General features: G+C 42.6%; 1 protein-coding gene across 2 annotated transcripts in view; it reads right to left on the bottom strand.

The window, feature by feature from the left end:
- Aplf (aprataxin and PNKP like factor) overlaps positions 1-24576 on the bottom strand; it is a 59066-nt gene that overhangs the window by 11367 nt on the left and 23123 nt on the right. For both annotated transcript variants that reach the window (XM_038320150.2, XM_038320151.2), the window contains 5 exons: positions 20479-20626; positions 20002-20134; positions 14272-14459; positions 5260-5618; positions 1019-1144 (listed from right to left, as the gene is read on the bottom strand). In XM_038320150.2, the coding sequence (XP_038176078.1) occupies positions 1019-1144; positions 5260-5618; positions 14272-14459; positions 20002-20134; positions 20479-20626 (954 nt within the window). The remainder of the gene's footprint in view (positions 1-1018; positions 1145-5259; positions 5619-14271; positions 14460-20001; positions 20135-20478; positions 20627-24576) is intronic.

Raw genomic sequence — 24576 nt, 5'->3', positions numbered from 1 at the left:
CACAGCAGCGGTGAAGAGTGAGAAACAGCCCCAGTGTGGAGAGGCAGACAGCTCTCACTTAAATGGACATTTTTAGGGCTTTTCCAGTGAGGAAAGACTTGAGTTTTTAAGACAGAAAAAAACTGACAGGATTAAAGAAAAAAGACAAACATACAAGTTAAGAGGTTTAAAAATTCAGAAGAATTTTTGTTATTGAGACAATCTGAACAGCACATAACACATGATCAGATCAACAGAGGAACTAGTCAGAGCATTTGCAGATACAAACGAGGGCCCTGGTGTGTTCAGTAACAATGGGCATGCACGACAACTCCAGTGGCCGTGCATTCAGTCAGCAGTCTGTGCTCAGAGTTACCTGTCTGCATTAAAGCTCGCTGGGTTTGGGATTACTTTCTTCTGTAGTTTGGTTAAGTTCAAGTCTACTCACTCATTAAACCAGGTTTCAAAATACCAACCATCTTTTCTGTCAATGTAATATGCTTGCTGCCTGGTTGGGGAGACATTCCGATACAGACAGACTGTGGTATGGACAGGTCTACTCTGCCTGCCATGGGGAAGAGAGACAGTGTGGACGTGCAGGGGGAGGCTCTGCCTGACACAGGGAGGGGGAACAACAAAGTGGATGTACAGAGGGGAAGGCTCTCAGCTTCTTCAGCTGCCACTGAGTACTGGGCATTGCCAAGAGGGGTGGATTAGTGGGAATTGAGGAAGCAGACAGAAGTAGAGATAAAATCCCCAATCCACTTATATATCACATCTCAGAGTCTTCATAGAGTATGTACTGGAGTATCTTATAAATTAATCTGTGTATTTTAGACAGAAATACAGAAAAGCTCAGGTACTTATAAAATTGATAACAATTTAGAATTATCAGAAAGAAAATCTGTGTTCTACATAAATTTAATGAAAACTATGCTGCAGGCTTAAGATGGAGAGCCGTTCCAGTCACTCGGTCTCACCTGGCTGAGAAGCACTGAGGGAGGAGGGAGGAGGACGGCCACAGGCTCAGTTTCCTTACCTGTAACAAGACGCCCCGTAGGGACACTCAGGCCTGTCACCAGCGACACCTCCATCCGTGTCTTGGACGCCTCCATAATCACTATCCCCAGGGTGGCTGAAGTGTTGAAAATGGAGAGGGTTCTTCCTGTGAGGGGGAAACACACTGTCAGAAGAAAAGTCACGGCAAGTTATGGGTCTGTAGTCGCTGTAGTGAAACCAAGCAATGCCAGAACCAAAAGAAGGGAACCAAAGCCTATGCCGCTGATGCAAACACAGAAGACATCTCCAGCCATGTGGGTGAGCAACTTGACAGAGCTGTTGGGAAACGATCCAGGAATGGAGTCCTGTGAAGAGAATTCTGGGTGCTTGTGAAAAAACCCCAAGAAAACAAGACAAGAGTCTTGTGACTTCAGTTTCTTCAAACACAGAATTGTTCTTGGAATGTGTTTTCATGTTCCTCCCAGGGGAAATAGACCGGAGTGAGTTTACTTCAATTTACTTATTATTGCTGCTGTTATTCAATTAAGTATTTACTCTATCCTTTCTATGCCTCTATGAAAACGTGTTTCCATGTGTGGCTTGTCCTGGTATCTGTACACAGCTTGAACTCATGAGAACTTTCTTAACCCTCAGAGTACAGACTGTCTGGGACTCTGAGTAAGCCTGGCTATTGCACGAGACTTTAGGTCACCTCATTTATTGGCTCCGTTCTCCCAGGTCCCACGGCCTCTAGAGTGGTGACAGCTAGTCAGCACAGGGCTCCCAGGGAAACATCAGTTCCTAGTGTCACATGACAAGTCATGTACAAAACGGCATTTTGTGAGCATTACATCATTTACGTAGGTATACAACAAATACAAGCAACTATGGCCTCTGAAGGCTTCTGTATCCTCTGCTAAGATAAACGCATTACCAACACTCCAGAGAGACCCGTGTTTCCTTTCTAATCATTAATCTCATTTGACTACATGAAGTATTCTGTTCTGTCTTCTACAGGCAGCCGATCTCTTTAGTTCAGGCTTCTCCTCTGCTCTTAGATGCATTACCAGAGCAGGAGAGCCATCTCTTCATGCGTGTTCACCCTGGTAGAAATGTACGTTTATTTATTTAAAATAACAGTAATATACCTTTTCACATTTTACAAATAACATTGTTTAACAGCTTTTAAAAACTCACTTTTATATTTTTGTGGTGTGTGTGTGTGTGTGTGTGTGTGTGTAAACCATGGCACACATGTGGAGCTCAGAGGACAACTTGTGGGAGTTCATTCTTTCCTTTGACTATGTGTGTTTTAGGGATCCAACTCAGGTCATTGGGCTCGGTGGCAAGAGCCTGTGCTCACTGTCTTGGTTAGCTTTCTATTGCTGTGGCCAACCACTATGATGAAAAGCAACCTGGGGAAACAGGGTTGTTCCCACTCACAGCTCGGTTACACTCCATCACTGAGGGAAGCTGGGACAGACCTGGAGGCAGAACCTAGATTTGAGGCTGTGGAGGACGCTGCGTGCTGGCTCACTCACTCCTCAAGGCTCGCTCAGCCAACTTTCTTGTGCAACTCAAGACCACCCACTCAGGGCTGATCCTGCCCACGATGTGCTGGGCCCTCCCACATCAGTCAATAAGGAAAACATCCCGCAGGCATGCCTACAGTCCAACCTCATGGAAGTATTTCTTTATTCCAGTTGAGGTTCCCTACTCTCAGATGATTCTAGCTTGTGCCAAGTTGACAAAATAATAATAATAATAAACAACTATCCAGCACAGCCACTGACGTGCCCCACTGACCCTTAAATAACTGCTTAGCTCCCATATAAAATTTGTGCATCTGGCTTTTCTTCCTTGTTCCGCATCTAATCAGCAGTAACAATGCTCTGTGGTCTCTAGGGAACTCTACTGTGTGCTTATGACAATTACATTCTAAATATCCTAACACTGCAGAAGAATGGATGGAACTGCAAACCATGTTCAGTGAGATGAGCCAGACCCAGAGGAACAAATGCTACATTTTCTCCTAAGTAGATCCTAGAGCGGGGGCAGGGAGCAAATGCTACCCTTTGCTCCCCTACATGGGTCCTAGAGTTGGGAGCAGGGAGCAAATGCTGCACTTTCCTCCAGGCAGGGAGTAGGTCATTAAATGGCAAAGGACAGAAAGCAGGAGACAGATCTTAAAGGAGAAGGGAAAAGAGAGACAGTAACTTAATAAATGCGAGATGAAAGTGGGACACGGGTTGTTTGGGAAGGAAGGGAATCAGCCAGCTGGGGGTAAAAGGAACACAGAGAGCAGGTCATGATGGCGCACCTTTAATCCCAGCACTCAGGAGACGGAGGCAGGAGGATCTCTGTGGGTTTAAGGGCAGTCTGGTCTACATAGCAAGTTCCAGGACAAGCAGGGCTGTTCTGTATTTAGGGAAATCCTGTCTCAAAAAACAAAAGAGAGCATGGAAGACAACAGAGGGGGGATAAACTAGAATAAATTATACTAACAGATATGTGAAAATAGTATAATAAAACCATTACTTTGCATATAAATTTTTAAAAATTGAAACACAAAACAAAGAAGAACGTAAACTTAGAAAATATAGAGACTTGGGATATTATCCATTTGAGAGACTGGAGCGGTTAAAGAGGCTGAAGAAAAGTTAGACTTTTGATGATTTTATAGATATGGATCTGTGTAGCTATGTGGGTTTATCTCAAACTCACCATAAACATAAAAATCTCCTCTTTGTTACAAATATATTTTGATTTAAACATTTTTCAGACATTCTTTATTTCAAAATTAATAGTTACTGCCTAAAGCTGAGTGATTACAACTAACATATCATTATAAAGTACAAGTGAATGAATTATTATTTGATAAAAGAGTTACTCCTTTTAATGAAAGGAAATGGCAGTGTTGAATACTGCCATTCATTGAATTATGTCCCCTTCAAACCTCCTACATTACACTAACCTCCAATATACCTGTGGGAGAGATAAGAAAGGTTAAGTGAGGTCATAATGCTGGGCTCTAACACACACTGATTGGTATCTGCCTCGGTGAGGAAGAGACACCAGGAAAACGACCTACAGAGAACAACCACCTTCGCAGCAAGAAGAGAAGCCAGGCCTGCAGACTCTGAAGTCTAGCACTCCTAGTGTCCAGAATTGGGAGAAGGTAAATTCTGTTACTAAAGCAAGCCCGTCTGCAGGATTGTGTTATGGCTCAGCCAACTAATGCAGGCACAGAATAGGGTCTTTCAAAATTCAAAGTAATATAGCTTACATTTTGCTGTAGAATTTTACACTGTGTTCTAGGCTTAAGGACAATCCCATAGACAATAACATCATGTCTAAATTTAAAACTTGGAGCTGTTGAAACTGAAAAATATCATTACTCTAATGCTAAAATGGCAGTGTGTTTTAATGAGGAGTAACCAGAGTGTGAGGTGAACAGAGTGTGCGGTGTGTGCACTCTGTGCACACAGCATGGGGACGCACCACACAGGCACAGATTGACAAGAGGAATGGCTAACAACAGAAACAGACCGATTAGCAAGTGCTGCTCTAAACCCATGGTCTAAAACTAAGATTATAATTTAAATGCATGAAATATGAACTCATAAAAATTTCATTTTCCTAATTTTCAAAGTAGAAAATTTTCTATTTTGCGGAAAGATGTAAACAGACATATAACACAATGCCTAAACACAATCTAAAATTATCTGAGTAGATGGGTACAATAACTATTTTTAAAATTATCTCTTTAAAATTAAGACATTAAATAAGCAGGTATTTAAGTCTGTGTGATTCAGTTTTTAAGTCTGGATTCCCTGGTATTCAGGCCCATGCATTAGTCAGCATGTCTACACATAAAACATTTAACTCCCCGTTGTATATCTTAAAAGCTCCTGGCAGGATTTGCCAGAATGCACAGTGGGAAAGTGCAAGCTGGTAGAACCGCACTGAAGCACCCCACCCTAAGGCAAGAGTTTACTAAGCTTTTACACACCAGCACTGAAGCCCCCACCCTAAGGCAAGAGTTTACTAAGCTTTTACACACCAGCACTGAAGCCCCCACCCTAAGGCGAGGGTTTACACACCAGCACTGAATCACCCCACCCTAAGGCAAGAGTTTACTAAGCTCTTACACACCATCACTGAAACATCCCACCCTAAGGCAAGGGTTTACACACCAGCACTGAAGCCCCCACCCTAAGGCGAGGGTTTACACACCAGCACTGAAGCACTGGGCTGAAATGACCCTGGAGGTCGCCGTACCTGTAGCAGTTAGCCCCATACATGCAGGACGTCCTCCGGACCTTCCTTTCTTCTGAGCAGCCTACAACTGAGTCAGCAGCCATGGTGTGCGAAGCACCAGGACTGTGGGGAGCAGAGCTGGACTCCAGATGGAGTCCTGGCGAAGACGTCTCAGGGAGTGCCTTACTCTGGACGCTCGCGGGACTCTCAGCATGGCTCACTCTCTCACTCTCGTCACTTGCTGCTGCTTTGCTGATGGCTTTGTGTCTGGAGACCTCACCAAGTTCCTCTACTGAAATAGCATTGCTCAGTTCATTTGCCTTCACAGTACCCGTATCTGTGTCACTTAATGTGACTGAAGACAATGATTCTGGGACTTCCTGTAAAAGAAATCCAGAAAAGGCATCAGTTAAAAAAAGAGAACTTTAAAAAAATATGAAAATTAAAGTTTAAGATGACGAAAACACAAGTTTTACGATACGAAAAGTTACTGAAGACACCATTTTCTGGTTTTAGTTCAGAAACTTTTTAACAAAATTTGTAGTTCTTACAGTATCAATTTATAACTATAATGATACTCTCTTTCCTGTCACATAATCTAACTCAAAAAGCTCTTAAAGTGATACTTTCTTCTCTCTCAATAATGGAACTTTCCACATGGCAGAATGATCAAGCTGGTTCATGTCTGCCGATAAATCTGCATGAGGGTCTGCTATCACCAACTGGAGAAAGCAAGCAACTTTCCTTTGAGATGGTCTGGTGTCAGTTTAGCCAAGTAAGCCCTAGAGAGCTGACAACTGCCATCTTGTTAAAAGATTAACAGACACCTGCCCTCTGATACTGATCTTCTACACCCACTCTCACCTCTCAGCAAAGCGGCTTCTTTTCACAGAGAACTACAACTGGTCAGAAAGCAGAGAATAAGCGACTGTGGAGAGCCCAACCTTAAACGGGAGATCTACCATATGTTCCCGCACCCCAGGGGCAGGAACGCTGCACCAAGGGGATATTCTAATCACTCCTGTATGTCTTTTTAACTTGTACTGGCCACCAGCATGAAGAGTAGGCCTCGTCTCAGGAAGCAATCACTTAAGTACTCCTCTTCCTGGGGAGTAGAAACATTGCTCATCTAAACTCAGTGTCCTTGTTAGCCAAGTCATAGATACGAAGAGCACACAGCAGACACACATGAACATTCTCACCTCCATTTCTAAGGGCTCGGGGTCTGTTGGCTGCCATCTGGTAGAAGCTCATTTTAGCTCTAATAGATAGCTAATAGTTCAAACTTTTTGACATTTTCACATGACTTCTTTTAGACTAATTATTTAAATGGCTCAATATTTTTTTAAAAAAACTGTAACTTGGAAATATTATCCATTCTGGCTAATTATGTTCTCCAGGGAATGCAGGTCTTACCATGGCTCTGCACACCAGCAGATAGTCTAGGGAAAACAGGCACTTGGCTGTCTCTTGTAACTTACACTTGGATGGTGGCATTTAGGCTACATCTCTCTATACCATACGTTCTGTTCCCAAGCTTCTCTACCACACCCCAATCCCATCCCCTTCCATTGAGGACCAACAGGCACAGCCAACACTGGAACTCAGGGACAGGAGCTGAGAAGTCCTGATCGTACCAGCCTCGACAGCTCTCCCCAGTTTCTTTCATTCCTGTTCAGCAGTGGGTGAGTCAGTAAGTCTGGCAGCTGAGTAAATAGTCAAAACTGTGTTAGATTATTGTTCCTGTGATACTTCTAGGCTCTACACATCATTTTCCATCCTTAGAAAGGAGGGACATGACTCCTCAGAAACACCACACTTCCCTAGGCCTTAGAGGCTCCCGGCCTCTCAGGTATCTTAGTGCAAAGCCTGTGGGTGAAAAAGCAGATGATTCTCACATCTTTCAACAAGCCCCAAAGGAAAGGGGTATTCTCACTGCTAGGGTTCTTTCAAACACGGGGTATTCATAGTACTGTTCCAGCATCCAGCCACGGCAAAACCCGGGGGGAAACAATTGTAGTGAGAGCTGCGGGCAGGCCTGCTTTTCGTCCCGCCAGGCTCCCGGCCACCGGCTAGCTTATGCCCGAAATAACAACACACAGACTGTATTCTTTTAAACATTGCCTGGCCCATTAATTCCAGCCTCTTATTAGCTAATTCTCACATCTCTTGCTTTAACCCATATCTAATAATCTATGTAACACCACGAGCGGTGTCTTACCGGGAAAGATTCAGCATGTCTAACCTGGCGGCTGGCTTCATTGCATCTGTCTCCCTGAGAAGAGGCACGGTAGTCTGCCCCAGAGAGACGAGGCATGGCGATTTATCTCACTTAGGAGAGGCGTGGTATCTGACTGAGCCATCTACCTCACTTCCTTCTTCCTGTTCTGTCTACTCCACCCACCTAAGGGCTGGCCAAGGCAGTTTCTTTATTAAAACAGAAGACCCTCCCACATCAAACAATCCTACTCATTTTCTTAGCCAATTAATTTCAGAACAAAGAGATACATTGGAAAGTGATAAAAATCAATTAGAACACATCCTTTCTATAAAATACTATAGAGATGTTCACCTAAAAGTGGCCTGACTAAGGACTGCTATTAAAGCGGTTTATTTTTATTTATGTAGTGTAGGGGTGGTGCTTGCATGTCCACATATACATACGCAGAGGCCAGACAAGATAATGGATGCTCTTCTCTCTTAGTCTTCACACTAGGGCTCAAAACAGGATCTTTTAGACAAGGCTGGTTGGCCAGAGAACTTTCCAGATCTGCCTGCCTCTTCCCTCCAATGCTGGAGTCACAGGCAAATGAGGCTGTATTTGGTTTTTCATGTGGGTACTGGCGATGTGAACTTAGGTTCTCATGCTTTCATGGTAAGTGTTCTTACCCACTGAGGCATCTTCCTTGCCCTCTAGGACGTTGTTAACTAAAGAACAACATTATTCTATGACGACATTTAAAGTTTTACATATTCTCTCACACCACCTCTTATCAAAAATTTTGAAGCAGATGAGATCCACAGTCAGTCAAAATGCAGAGAGCAAATGACATGACAGTGGGTGTCCAAACCCCACTCCTAACCTGAAGGCTCAGGGTAAGCCATGGAAAAGGGGGCAGAAAGCCTTTAAGAGCGAGGGGACCAAAACACCTGCTGTAAGACAATGTCTTCTAGACATGGCAGGAAGGCTGTACCCACCAAACCTCAACAATGTAGTCTAAATGAGACCTGTATAATGAAAACACCCTTTGATATGCCAACACAGATGAAGGAAATCTAACAAGACCCCACCCCTAGATAAAGAGCTGCCACAATCAACTGCCACTGAGAGAGGGAGACTCCATTTTCTCCAGGATGAGTCCTCTGATAGGTCATCCAGTCCCAAAGGGCCAGCCTTAAACACATAAACACATAAGCAGCACGGGGTGGACTCAGTAGGTTGTGCGTGTGCCTAAAGTTTAACAAAGAAAATTAAAGAGGAAGGGGTCATAAATTTAAGTGGGAGTGGGGGAAGGGATGGAAATACATACTCAAATATTAAACTCTCAGAAAATTAAAATTAAAAAAATTCTCTTAGCCAAGAGCAGTCACACACACACCTGTCATCCTAGTCCTCGGAGGCTGTGGCAGAGGGACCAAGTTACAAGCCAAGCTAAGTTACAGAGCGAAACCATGTCAGAAATGAATACAACTTCTCTATATATGTATATGTGAGCATTTACCTGTGTAAATCCCGATGAATATTTTGTAAGGCTACAAAAGTCAGTACAACAATAGAACTGAAGGATGAGGCACATGGAAGTCTTCATCTTTAATATATATGCTTCTGGACATTTTATTTTGGTAATAAGCATGTATTATTCTCCTATTTAAAAATGAAAAACTAAAGAGAATGAAATGTATAATATCATAGTTCAACTTTCTGTAGTTCTAAGAAACAAAGAAGAATCTGTTTTATTGAAAAGTAAACTTTAGTTCCTCACCAGGAACATGCACACGCTCTGATTTAGAGAGAAAGGAACATTAAAATCACAGGTGTCAATATTGTCAATGAGGGGATTCCAAATAAGACAGATAGCTGGGCATGGTGGCACATACCTTTAATCCCAGCACTTGGGAAGTAGAGGCAGGCAGATCTCTTTGAATTCGAGGCCAGTCTGATCTACATTGTGAGTTATAGGACAGCCAGGGTTATGTAGGGAGACCTGAGATACCCCGTCTCCCAAAAAATCAAATGAGACACAAAAGTTGGAAATCATAATGCTCTTTATGGAGCTCATGCAATATTAATATATAGCAGCCTTGGCATTCAAGAATTTAACATTCTTGGTTTCAATTATTTATAAATGATCCCAAAATCCATTACACGCAGTAATTTTTAAGTTTGCTGATACATAAATTTGAAATGTGCCAATTCCAAAGCTTGTGGGCTTAAGCAGGACAGTACCTGGGGTGGGGGTGGGGGTAGGGGAACAGGAAAATGGAAGGTGCGCCTATGGCAAGTGGGAGAATGAGAACTTCAGCTTTACCTCACATCCCCCACTGTTCACTAAGGTTTGATGGACACGTAAAGGATTAGGCATGGGAGGCTAGAGTGCCATGGTAACAGCAGAAAGATCACCTACAAAGTAAAAGACTATGTGCTTGAGACTGGAGATCCTGGGGCTAGTGGTCCTCTGAGGAAGACAGAATGCACTCTTAAGGCTATTATTAAAATAGCTCGGCAACTTGTCTAGTAAGCACTTCCCTGCCCTCGGTCATCTGAAGCTTTAATGTATTGTAAGAGGTAGGATAAAGAACTGCCCTCTAACATAAATCCAGCAGGGTTGAGCTGCTGTTTCCAAGATGCTCTTGGCAGGAACGTCTGTGCTGATAAGGTGCCTAAAAGTCCTGTATCAATCCCATTAACATTTCTGGGAGAATAATGGAAAAACCCCAGCCTCATACCCAAGCCTCAGACTGAGAGTTCAAACAATAGCAAACTACTGCTTCCTAAGAGGTCCATTCCCTGAAACTGAAAACCTAGCAACTGAGATCCTACCTGTGCGCTCTCTACTGTACTTTCTCCCCACACATTATCTGTCTATCCCAGCCGGAAACTTGGATCCTGTCTTTCATGCCTCCTCCCTTCCCCAGATCCAGTGTCCAGACACTAAGCACTTAAGTTCTGCATTCTAGATGCTTTCCCAGTGCAATGTCTCTCTGTCCTGAAGTGCTCAAAGTCTCTGCATTTCCTAATCTTGTCAATACAATTGTCATTTTACTCTGTCTCTTCCAATCTCTCTCTAGAAAGCTAAAAGGACCTCAGTGGCCAATGCATTTTTAGTCCCTCTTCCTGTGAAGCTCTCTACTGCTGGCTTCAATTTTAAATGAATGCCCTTCCTTGTATCTAAATTTCTGAGGACAACATTTGTCTGACTGTCCCTTATTCAAAATGTTTAGGAGCAGAAATGCTTAAGATTTCTGAGTTTTTGAAGTTTGGAGTATTTGTAAAGATTTACAGTTGAGCATCAATGTCTGAAATTATCCAAAGTCCCAAGTGAGTTGAGAATTCTGTCAGTGTGGAAAAAGTTTCTATTTTTTTTTTTTTACTTTGGGATTAGGGATTCTCGATATGTATTTGCTCTCCCTTGCTTTCATACTTAGCCTGTCATCTACCTGATACCTTGTAACTTTCTATGACCAAAAAGTACAGCAAAAATGACCAATTCTAGCCCTGGGCCTTAAAAGATCTGGCAGCTTTTAATTTTACCCTCTTGGAATTTAGCCGTCAGGTAAAGGTATTCAGTCTCAACTACCTACGGTAACTGGAGGAGGAAGGCCAGCCAGCCTCCACACGGTCCATCAGTCCTTGCAGAGGCACCATTCAGGGCAGCAAGGTCACTTGGGATGAACCCACCTCTGCTAATACCAAAAATGTGTCATAAAAGAGGTGCTCACCAAGCCCAGCCAACTCAGAATTGTGTGAAATAATAAGTCATTGTGCTAAGTAATTAAGTGTAGGGTTTGCTTTGATTACAGCAAGAGATAACTAATAATTTTATGATAGTATTTTTGCAGAAGTTGTTTTGGTTGTGCTTCCTTTTGTTCTAATTAGATTACATAAAAGAAAGACTGCTGTCTCAGTGTCTGTGTTATTGGGACAGAGTCACAGCCCAGGCCATGTGTAAACCACAGAATGTATTCTCTCTGTATCTGTGCTACTGGAGTACCGGAAGGCCACGGTGAGCTGCGGCATCTGATATGGGAGTTCCTACTCTGTCCTCATGTGCAGAAGGAAGGGAGGACAGTGTGCTCTGATGGAGGCACAGCAGGACGTGCACTTGCGTCCTCGTGACAAAAGTGCAGAGAGAGTACCGGCTCCTGTGGGCTTGTCTAGCAATGTGAGTGACTCACGAGCGTGGCGCCTACTGACCAAGCACCTGCTAATGCAACTGCACAGGGAGAGTATGATTTTTAGATTTAGGTATCAATATAGAATTTTATAGGAGACATACGGTCCAAACAATAGCAGTGTCCTCACTGACTCAAGATCCCTCACTTTGGCCGTAAGCTGGACAGATGCATAGCCTGTAAGGATGCAGCAAACCCATGAGGACTAAGTCCTGGACTATAAACAAACAATTAGTGTCATGAAGAGAGAAGTACTAGCCACAAAACTCGCTCACAGTCTAACGTGCACAGCAGGAAAACCCACTGCACACAAAAGCATCTACTTTGGCCACCAGAGCTCCTGAGCAGCATGACCTTGGGCTTCAGTTCCCTCCAGGTGCAGAAGGATGGCGTATCAACAGCTCTCCTTGAGGGCTTGCTCAAATCGCAGGAGTACACTTACGGCACTAATTATACACAGGCCATGGACTACATGAGTCAGATCTCAGGAAAGGGTTCAGAAAGGATTTCTGCCCATTCTCTCCACTTCATTTTCCAGCCTTTCTTGGGGAAATGTCTACAGTCCTGTCTTGAAGGCAGCTCCGCATATTAGACTAGACGGGCCAGCCAACCTTTTGTTTTCTCTCACGGTGAACTTGTCTCCCTGTTCTTTGCTGTGCTAGCCCATCAAGATTGGATGTTCTCCAGGAATAAGAACTAAGACAGAAACAGGGCACACGTAGAGGGTGAGCTTGGCCAAGTCTGGCTTGGGTCTTCAGCTTCAGCCTTGTCCTCTGGCTCAACTTTACTAGAGCCCAGCACAGAGGTTATGACAGTTTGGGCCTCTTCTCTACTAAACAAAGAAAGTAAAGCTCCCTCAGGACCCTCACGGGAAGAACAATTGTAGAGCTTATAGTCACTCCTGTATCTATTATGCTCCCTTGATGTCATCAAAACCTCACAAACTTCTTAACTAACTGGGATCTGCTTACTGCTTCTCTCCTACTTATTAGCTAACAAGATATTTCTTAAGGTTTTCTTATAATTATCAAACTTAGTATGAAACATATTAAAACATCTCTTTGAAACTAAATATTTCTTGTGAAATAGGCAAAGTAAATTGGTATGCTCACTGTTCAAAATATATGAATATTAAAAGTTTATATAAGACAAGCTGCATTTTAGAAGATTTAACAGCAAATATATATGAGCCAGAATTCATCTTGTTTTGATTTCTTCCACTTGACTCCGTTAGTAAACAAAGACGTTGAGTCTTAGAGAACAGATCCACTTCTCTGGTGGGGAAAGCGGCTAGGGAGAGTCTGCTCTCTCCCTAGGGCAGGTGCTGTATGAGTCTGACCTCTGGGAAGCTGGTGACATTTCACTGACCCAGTGTACCCTCCTCCACCAGGGCAGGACCTGCCTGGCTTCCTGAGACCAAGAGACCTACAGAAGAGCTCAGCCAGCGGCCTGCAGGGCCACGAAAACTGTCACCTTCAGCTACCACTGGCAAAGGCCTGGGGCCATGGCTACTGATTCCTGTTAAGATGCCTCAGTATGCACAAACCCCATGCAAGCTCAGGCTCCACAGAATCCAGCTAGAGGGAGCGGGTGAGCATGATTTCCCGCTAACTAAGGCACTCACAGCAACTGATAACTGCTGGGAGAGGGGACCGTTTTTGTCAAGGATGTGACCCCTGGTAAATCAGTCACACATCCAGGCAGCCTTCACTCCTGAGACTACACAAAGCGGACCTGATGGGACTGAGGGAGAGAAAACTCAGCTATGTAGGTAGGAGTAGAAGAATGGAGAGGGTGATTATGGGAGGAGTTGAGGAATGCAAAATTCCCAAAGAATAAATAAAATTATTGATTTCTTTTTTAAAAAGTCTGGTTTATGTTAATATGTTACAAATTCCAAGTTAAAACAAATAAAAACTTCATGTAATAAACAGGCCTCATTTCTTTTTAAATATCCACCATCAAGGAATGTCAATTCAGCCAAACCATTCTAGAGGATTGGTACAAACAGGAAGAAGAACCAAAGGTCTGCAGTCTCTGAAGAGCCACAGCAGAGTGACCCGTGGCACTGTGACACCTGATCCACCATTCGCTCTTCTCGTCGGCCTTGTTCACAGTGGTTACATGAGGTCCACACACGACAGCAACCAGGCGCTCAGAACAAAGGCCAAACTAAGACCAGAGCCAAGCGGTCTCCACCCTTTCTACTCTGAAATATATTCTACAATGCAAATTCTCCCTCTATATTAAAAATTAATTTTAATAAAGCAAAAACTGGGGGGTAGGAGAGATGACTCAGCAGTTAAGAACACTGACTGCTTGTTCTTCCAGAGGACTCAGGTTTAACTCCCAGTACCCACATGGCAGCTCACGAGGGTCTGTAACTCCTGTTCCAGGGTAATCTGGTGCCCTCTTTAAAACATAGATAGATAGATAGATAGATAGATAGATAGATAGATAGATAGATAGAGCGAGCGAGCTAGTTTTTAATCTATATAAACTCAAAGAAGTGGGCAGCTTAGTTTGGTAAATCAGCACATAATTCATTCCTATCACTTGATCTTATCCAAATGTCTGAAAGGAACTAATTACTGTCTCAAATATCAGACAAAGAAAATAAACAATACACTTTTTAATCACCTCAGATGAAACAACTGGTCCTTCTTGATCAGAACTTTTACATTTTTTCCCAGGATCCTGTTCTGCTGACACACTTTCTGAATTTCCTGGCGGAATTAATCGCTTTCTTCCATGGCACGTTTTGTTTACTGGGGCTTTATCTTTGCAGACTCCTTCTTTTCCACTCCCCTGGACGGCAGCATCCTTATCTAACACACACACAAACAGACACATACAAAGAACAAGAAGAAAATTACTTCCTGTATCTTCAAAGGTCAATACTCCATATGACTAAAGAGGATAAAATAGCAAACGCCTCACAGGCTGTGGCTCAGTGGGTAAAGATAATCGCTGTGCAGCCAAAAGGTCTGAGCTTGGTCATCCAGCACCAGCACGAGAAAAAGAAAAAAAGGCGGGGGAGAGTTCTGTGGGCCTGTAACCCCAATACTTAGGGGGAGGGTGACAAAGATAAACATCATTTGGGGTTGATGCTGGCCAGTGGAGTCAAACCCCACCAAACTCCAAGATCCTATCTTAAGGGGTTACAGTCCAGAGTAATAGAGATGGTCACCAGCAAACTCCAGACTTCACTGCAGTAAAGACCGCTGGGAAATACTTAGTTCCACATCTCAGACAGCATCAGGCGGCACAGTGGCCAAGAAGTCCAACCCCAGAGAGCACCAGGCTCAGAGGCACTGGGCACTTTAACGCAACTCCGTCTTTTGTTTGCATCTGCAAAGCGGCAATTGTAAGAACTCATGAGTCACTAGAAGTAAATGAAATAAGAGCGAACCCGGCATATGTTACTATTTCTTAAATTGTAGCAATAATTTTCTCTGAGAAAAGCTGACAGCGTAGCCTGATGAATTTTCTGTCCTGAAAGCCTACCAGCAAGTTAGAAATCCAGCCTAAATTATTACAGATATATGTAAAAAAAAACAACTCCAAAACCCCAGAAAGAGAACACCCTCTGTAGACTGTAAAAAAAATCTGCTAACAATGGACACTGTATCCCATATATTATCCAAAGTTTAATATAGTTGGTGAACCTTAGTCAGGATCCCATTTGTCAAAAAATTCATAATCATCTAATCAGAAAAGATGAACCAGTCTGTGCACTGCGAGAGGAAAACACTCTACACTGCAGCGGGGGCTCCTGAGGGCAAAGACTCCATGGGCCTTGCTTCCTATTCACCCCTCAGGGAAGGTCTGCAGGACCAGAAAATGTGCCTCAGATAAAACTAGTTATTCAAGATTTTTGACTGAGTGAACTATAAATATAACCACAAAGTGTCTGACGATTCCCTGGAAAGCCAGGATGCAGGTGTGTAAACAATTTGTAGTCGCTGTCATTCTAAGGCAGAGTTTAGTAATATTCTTCTAGAAAAAGACAAAGAATATGAAGTTCTGTTGAGGGCTACAGGATGTTGGCTGCAGCCACTCAGCTCTGCCTTCCTGATGTGGGAGAGTCTTCTGTTTGAGTTGATTTCATTGGCTAATAAAGAAACTGCCTGGCCCATTTGATAGACCGCCCCTTAGGTGGGTGGAGTAGACAGAACAGGAAGAGGAAGTGAGGTAGAAGGATCAGTAAGATGCCACACCTCTCCTAAGTTAGGCAGACTGCCGTGCCTCTCCTGAGAGAGATGCCAGATGCGATGAAGCCAGCCACCAGGTCAGACATGCTGAATCTTTCCTGGTAAGACAACACTTTGTGGTGTTACACAGATTATTCGATATGGGTTAGTCAAGATGTGAATAAGAGGCTGAAAATAATAGGCCAGGCAGTGTTTAAAAGAATACAACCTGTGTGTTGTTATTTTGGGGCAAAAGCTAGCCGGTGGCCAGGAGCCAGGCAGCATGAAAAGCAGGCCTGCCTGCCGAGCTCCACACTACAGAATGGCGCCCACGTGGATAACTGAATCCACAGAAAGCCTGAGAAAGCTTGGGAAAGAATAGAGTAAAGCATGTTTTCTCGGTAGCAGCAATTTCTCGGGTTTGGCTTTGCTTGCTAGAGCAAGCGCTCTCATCTAAGAGAGGCTTCCTGACTCAGCTTTAGCTGCAAAACCGTGCAGCTCTTTTAAGAGGTCCTGCTACAAAACACTTAAGTGGTGTTGATGAAGAGCTGAATGCATGCTTTTCGGTTTTCAGCTGTAGCAGGGAAAAAGTTGTGCTGTTTTAAAATGCTGGCTTTCTGGGCCATCCTGCCAGGGCAAACTCTGACTCTTTCAAGCAGGCAGTCCTGACTATGGAGCTTTTGATTGTTGTTTAACACTGTTGCAGCTTGCTTGCTGGCAGGGACCTTGAAACACTGTAGAGTTGTGGCAATAAAAATGGCTACAGCGGGTACCTCCGCCATGAGGCTGAAAAGCTAAGGAATGGGCTGGATCCAGCTGTCAAAGCCAAGGTTTTAATCCTACCTATATTGCTCAGTAATTTAAAGGCTTGTGTGGTCAGAAAAAGAGAGAGAAAGATAAAGAGAAATTCAAAAACAAAGAAAACCTCTAAATGATTTATAGTGTTCTAAAAATATACCCAGGCTGAAGGTTAAAGTTCTTAAAAGTAAAGAAAGAGAGTAGTTGGGTGTGGTGGTACACACCTTTAATTCTAACACTTGGGAGGCAGAGGTAGATTGACCTCTGTGACCTCAAGGTGTGGCAGAACACACCTTTAATCCCAAAGCCTCCAGTACAAGTTTACTCACAAAAATGGGCAGTAGCCACATCTGGCCTATGGGCATCAGTCACTTAGCCTTATTCTGAAGGACACCCAAAGGGTCTAGAGCAGTTCAGGGAATAAACTCCACTGCAACATGGCTGTAGAGAGCAGAGGAAGCGCTGAGCAAACAAATGTGCTGTTGACATGGGCACAGCCATGTTGAGAACTGCAATGTCTCAGTCCCACGGGATAATCTTCCACGGGAGTCTGAGTGTAGATGCTGACAATGTGTGCAGAAAATATCCACCACAGCTCCCTCCCCGTGGACATTTATGGCCTGAAGACCACTGCCACAGAGACAGTTCCTACTGAGATTAATAAACCGGCCTCCTGTTAAGCTGTATACAATGACCCTGACTCCTTGCCCTGTTAAACATATATATATATATATATATATTACATATATATACTCAACTGCATACACACACACACACACACAAAGGCATGCTGAGTTTCCAGCGTGCTGCAGTTTTTCCATCTGAGAGCCCAGTCTACTCAATCCAGGATTTTCTGTGTTTCTGAGTTTCCATGTGGTTATATTTTCTTCATTTCTCCTCATCCCAATCAGGTTCATCCCTAAGGTGTGCAGCATTCAACAACTGTCTACATTATCAACAGAACTATCCATCGCACCAAAGCCGGAGTAATGCAGGGTCGTCACCTTTTATTCAGTCATTTCCCCCTGTTTTATTACTGTCAATCATGGAAAGTTCCAGAAATAAAGCTCATTCATTTAAAGTGCATGTTCTTCTAAGTAATACAGTGAATCTCACGATCCTGCTCCTTTTGTAAACAAAAGTCTCTAGCACATCAGACTAGTGTGTCTTCCTATGACATCAGCTGCTGTGCTGCAGCGCTTGTAGCCAAGCAAGCATTATTTATCCAGATGTCTCCAAAGCACAGAATGGAGACACTGGCAAATTGCTGCAAGTGGAATGTTTGCAACATCTCAAAATCATTTGTGGCCGGTGGGGGGGGGGGGGGGACAGAGAGAGACAAAGAGGGAGAGAGGGTAAAAGAGGGGGGGCAAGAGAAGGGGGGAAGAGAGAGAGGGCAAGAGAGGGGGGCAAGAGGGAAGAGAGGGCAAGAGAGGGGGGCAAGAGGGAAGAGAGGGAGGAGAGAGAGAGAGAGGGAGGGAGAGAGAGAGAGAGAGAGAGAATACATAGAGAAGACAGCTATCAGAAGCCACAATGCTGACACCTTGGTATTGGATCTCTGGCCTCCAGAACTGTGAGGAAGTAAACATCACATAGGACATTTAGGCTACAGCACTCTGTTACAGTGGGCAGAACTAGGGTAAACTTCCTCAGATAACAGAGAGGCATTTTACCAGCAATTACATTAAAACCCCTCACAACACTTTACACTAAAACAAAATTATAGCTCAACACCACTTAAAACAATCATTTAAAAAATCCTTAAAAACTAAAAGGGACATAAAAAAAGAGAAAAAATCAGCTGAGGCAGAATTTGTTCAGCAAGTGAGGCCCTAAGTTCAATTCCCAGAATTGAAAAGTAAACAAAAGAACCCAAGAGTCAAAGGGGTTTATTAAGAATGCAAGGCTGATTTGGTATCAATCCTACAATGCACATGAAAGGCATTTGATATTAAATCCTACTGACGTATAGGAGCGACACTTAACTCTTAAAATTTGCTAAAATAAAAACCTTGAGAAAAATCACAGACAGAAAAGAACTAGGATAAGAGCCAAACGTGACCAGCAAAAGAAAAAAAAAGTCAATGAAATGATTGTTAATGATACTTTGCTATAGTCCTAGACTGGAGTCTAACATAACTGTCATCAGAGAGGCCTCATGCAGCAAACTGATGGGAGCAGATGCAGAGGCCACAGCAAACATTAGGTGGAGGTCGAGAAATCCTGAGAAAGAGAGAGGGGAAAAATGACAGGAGCCAGAGGGGTCAAGGACACCACAAATAATAAAATAAAATAAAACCACACACAGAATCACTAACCTGGACTCACAGGGGCTCACAGAGACTGAACTGACAGTCAGGGAGCCTGCATGGGACTGACCAGGCCCTCTGCAGATGTCATGGCTGTGCAGTGCAGCTTGGTCCTCTTGTGGGGCTCGTACAGTGGAATGAGAGCTGTCTGACTCTTTTGCATCTTTTGGGACCCTTTCTTCCTATTGGGTTTTTTCATCCAGCCTTAATATGAGGGGATGTGCCTAATCTTATTGCAACTTGATATGCCATGTTTGGTTGATATCCCTGGGAGGCCTGCCCTTTTCTGAAAGGAAACAGAGTGGAACTATAGGAGGAGGGAGGGACTGGGCGGAGGAGGGGGTCTTCAGGAGGGATGCAGTATATGGGAGAAGAACAGATACACAAGCAATGATGAAACAGTGGGTGCCCAGCAGAAAGACATAGACCACTGAGGTGTCTGCCATGACAGTAAGCTGAGTCAGCACAAGAGCCATGTCTTCTTGAATCTCGTAGCACACACACTGTGAACCTAGCATTATTTTATCTAATTATTTTTAAATATTTTGGTTGTAGTGTTCTTTCATCTCAGATATGACACCAACATGCTCACCTGTATATATATAGTCTCAGGTGAGCATGTTGGTCATATCTGAGATGAAAGAACACCACAACCAAAATATTTAAAAATAATTAGATAAAATAATATGTATATATATATACATAAACAGTATTTCTAACAATAAGAGGAATATCACATGCTCAACAAGGTATCAATAGATAGAATGCTCTTTGAGAAAAGCCATAAAGCAATAGCTTATGTTTTGAATTATATTCCACACACATCTAAAAGTAAATTTCAGGTTAGCGGGCATAGCAGCCCATAACTTCAAGCCCAGCACTCAAGAGACTGAGGCGGGGCATAACAAGTATAAGATCATGTCTCAAAATAAACAGAATAGAATAGAATTTAAAGTCAGGTTAACCCATACCATGTGCGACCACCACTCTATACCTATTTGTTCAGAGAAACTTCTTAATTGTCTTTAATGCTTCCTTGAAACTCAGCATCAGCAAAAACAAAAACCTACCTCCACCCTTGACAGGAGCTGCAAGGTTTTGACCACTTAAATCTTCTGCTAACATCCAAGCTGGGAGGATTCTTTTCCTCTGGGCAGGGTGTGGCTGGTGCTCATTGACACCACTCAGAGCACCTGCAGAGGACTAAAATAATATTCATGAATTTTATTTTTATATTATATTTATTACATTATATTTAGGAATAATATCTATTCCTAAAGGTGCCATGCATCCTTAGTGAATTTGTAAAATGATTTACTTTGGAGAAAATTACCACTAACAGAGTGACCCACTACTGTAGACTAAATTAATTAAATTTCCAACAAGAAATTCATTCCTATTGTTTTTTGTCAGCCTAGTGTGACATTCTCTACAGACTTAAAAACAATGGAAGCAGATCAATGCCGCAGGTGTTAAAATATGCATGATTTCAGCTGTCTTTCCGTGAGATAAAGACCATGTTAGGGAGGAGCTCTTAAGTTTCTCACCATAGGCTCTAGGACAGTGCACTTGGTCTTGGGCATTTCCGGGCTCCCTTGCGGCTGCGAAGCACCAGCTGTCTTACCGGGTGGATTAATCACAGGGGACTTCTGCACGGCACTCAACAAATCCTCTTCATCAAGAGTTTGACTGTTCCTGGAAAATAAAACAGAACTTTGTTTTCTATCATTTACAACACTTCTGGTGGAACCGGAGGCTGGTCAGTTCTACACCTCTGAGGACTCTCACTGCGGTACTGGGCTCCTCTGTCAAAGTTTAAAAAACTAAAAACACAGTTTCTACTACAGTAGAAGGGTTGTTTCTGTTTGGTTTTTACCTCTGGCCACATATATTATCACATATATCATATATTTTATATATAATATATTATCACAGCATGCATTCATCTTTCAAACTCATGGGCGGGGCCTGAGAGATGGAGCAGTGGTTGAGAGCTCTTGCTGTGGACCTAGGTTTAGGATCCAGTACCCACAGGCAGCTCACAACCGTCTGTTTCTCCAGATCCAATGCCCTTTTCTGGCCTCTGTGGTCAGAGGCATATATATGGTGCATTTACACACATACACCCAAGCAAACATGCACACATATAAAATAAAAATGAATACACCTTTAAAAACTGAAGATAAGGGATTTCAGACATGGGCAGCTGAAGAGGCCGACTTGCAGTTTTGAAATGTTCTTTTAGTGTGTTTAAAATAAAGAACTATCTTTCAAGGAGACTTGAAGTTCAGTGGCAGGAATCATAATAAATGGCAGGAACTATATTCCATTCCAAGATTTGCTTAATAACTCAGAAGCTGGTGGACATCTTTCCCCACTTGGACTATTATGAATAATGTTACATGTGATTCCATGTATAAGGCTTCATGTGAACATGTTTTCAATTTGGGGGTAGAAACCCAAGACCGGGAGTGCCAGGACACAAAGCTGTTTATATTTCTAAATGTCTAAAAACTTCCCAGAATATGGGTATTCCAAGGAGAATGTACTGTTTCATAATACCACACAGTATATAGGAGTTATGGTTTCTCCTTATACTAATAACAACATTTACTAATGTCTTTGGTTACAGCTGCCTAGTAGCTTAATGAGCATTATTTCAAATCATTAAAAGTTTCTCCTTATAGATTTGACTTAAATTTCCCAATGACTATGATGCTATCTTTTCATGTTATTATAAGGAAATATTTATTCTAATCAATTGCACATTTTTTTTTTGATTTTTCGAGACAGGGTTTCTCTGTGGCTTTGGAGCCTGTCCTGGAACTAGCTCTTGTAGACCAGGCTGGTCTCGAACTCACAGAGATCCGCCTGCCTCTGCCTCCCGAGTGCTAGGATTAAAGGCGTGCGCCACCACCGCCCGGCTCAATTGCACATTTTAAAACTGGGTTGACCTTGTGTTGTTGAATTATAACTGCTTATATAATCTGTAAATACGTTACAGACATATATGATGTACAAGTTTTTGTCATTCACTTGTCTTGTGTGTTTCTTGACTATGCTCTTACAAGCATACATGTCTTCATACAGGAGAACATCTAAGTTCTCCAATGCCCCTTCCTATCTGTGCTGTTGCTTTGATGTTGACTCGTATAGCTATACATGAAGCAGGGTGGTAAAGATTTATACCTGTGCTCTCCTTCTTTACAGTTAGGTCTCTGATCCATTTTGAGTCTTATGTGATATAAAGCGGAAGTCTAACTTCACTTTTTCCATGTGGATATTAGCTGTTACAGTACTTTCTGACATTTGACTTTGCCCTGTTTAACCAGTACTGGGGGCCCTGTCAGCAGTCAGACTGTAAATGTAAGGCCTCGTTTCTGTCCTTACGCCAGGACCACACTGTCTTGACTGTGCTTCATAGCAGGTTTTAAAATTGGGAGATGTGAGTTCTTTAGTAATATTCTTCATATTTAAGATTGTTTGGGCAATTAAGTTATCCTTAAGGGCTCAAAATATAGTCTAAATTATGTTCAAATATGTTACCTATTTTTATATCTTTAATATAAAATATACTACTAATACAAATGAGCTGACTTAAAAATAATTAAATGAAATTTCTAATTTTCCTTTCATTTTTCTTTTATTAAAAAGAGATTTTTCATGCAATATAGTCTGATTATGGTTCTCCTCCCCAACTCCTCCAAAGCCTCCCAGCTCCTTTCCCATCCAGCTCCACACCCTTTCTGTATCACAAATGCGTTGTAAAGTTATTTGCTGTCACGTTATAATGAGATTTTCAACACTGTATTGCTTTGTTCAGAGTTAGTGCTTGAAACTAGCAGTTATTTACACAGAATCTAAGTGCTAAGAACTGTGATAGTTTGGTGGGGGGGAAGTTTACTGTTGTAGCACTTTATTTGGTTTTAATAAATAAAGCTTGTCTGAAGATCAGAGAGTAAAACCACTCAGCCTTGCAGACCAGGCAGTGGTAACACACACCTTTAATCCCAGCAGCCACACTAGTTGCCATTGAAACCAGGCAGTGCATGCCTTTAATCCCAGCACTAGAGAGGAATATAAAGAGGGAGGAAATAGCTCTCAGTCTGTCTAATCCTGACATTTTTGGAGGCTGGCTGCTTTGCTTTTCAGATCTTCAGGTGGAATCCCAACATCTGACTCTGAGTTTTTATGAATCATGCATCAATTTACGGTAGTTTCCTTGACACAATGTTTAAGAAAATCTCCCCGAGGTGAAACTGTGTTACCTCCTCATCCACAATGAAGTTTAGCCATAAAAACATGGTCCTACTCCCATGATGGCATCACTCAGTCTGAGATCCAAGGAGCCAGCATGCACTCTGCACGCCACACTGGAGAAACATCAGGAATGCAAGAGTAACCCTGCTCCCGTGTGTGTTATTTAACTATTTAAATACAAAACCAGGTATACTTGTCCTCATTTGGATTTCCCTATGGCTTCTCAAAAGAAGAGTGTAAGGGCTGGGATTCCGGCAGAGTAGTTTCAGAGATGTCAAGTCAAGTGAGAATGAAGACTTAGAGGAGCTGTGTGGCTGTGGGTGACACTACAATCCTAAGACACTGAAAATATGCACACAAGAGCAGAATGAGAACTGACCAGGGGCTTTGTTTCTTTTTTTAACTGTTATTTTATTGTTTGGGTTCTTTTCTTAAATATCCAATCAGCTGAAAGAAAAAATATTACACTAACAACCGCAACGAAGTGCTATCTAGAGAGAATCCTCTCCAGTCTCTCTAAACCACAGAGCTAAGCAGGCAGCCATGAGAGCATACCCTGTCTCCCTATCTACAAATACTAATACATGGACACTCTCCCGATGAGAGTACTTTGTCATATTTGCTCTAGTTAAAAACAAACAAAGCTCACTCAGCACACGAACTCAAATTTGTTCCTTTCCCTTCCATTCCATCCCTAAATGACTGAATATGATGTCTTTATAACTTCATTATATGAATGTATCCATTATTTGATAGAAATGGTATATACTTTTTATACTTTTAATTTTTACTTCAATATCATAGAGATTAGCCCAGGTTTTAATGAGGCTCTCCCCCCTCTCCCCCTCCCTCCCTCCCTCCCTCCCTCTCCTTCCCTTTCTGTTCCTCCCTCCCTCTCTCTCCCTTCCTCTCTCTCCCTCCCTCTTTCTTCCCATTCTATGACTATTCCAGGTGGTTCTAAAATACCTGAAAACCTCAATAATATCAAGAACTGTCTAATGTATATGTTAATATCTCCAATTAGTTCTAGAGGTCTAGTGTTTGATCTCCGCCGGTTAGAGGCAGAAACAAAGCCTAGCAACTGCTGCCTGGCAACTGGCTCGGAAACTAGTTGTGAATGTGAACTCTAAACCAGATTCAAAATTTCGTCCTACTACCTAACTTCTTCAGTTCTCCTGCTCTGCACTTTATGATGTCATTATAAGGTAAGTCAGTGACAGAAGTCAGAATACCTTAAATTTTTAATAAAGTTAAAAATTCAAGAAAACATATAGTTAGTTTTGTCTGGTGGAAACATTAGGAACACAAAGGTAAAGAATGGTGCATATTGGAGCATACCATGAGGTATACATTTCCAAAGTCAAATGCTTTCCAGAAACACAAAT

This window comes from Arvicola amphibius, chromosome 2 (assembly GCF_903992535.2).
Source record: "Arvicola amphibius chromosome 2, mArvAmp1.2, whole genome shotgun sequence".
Lineage (NCBI taxonomy): Eukaryota > Metazoa > Chordata > Mammalia > Rodentia > Cricetidae > Arvicola > Arvicola amphibius.
Note: the sequence above shows the minus strand (reverse complement) of the source record. Positions and strands in the feature narration are given on the sequence as shown.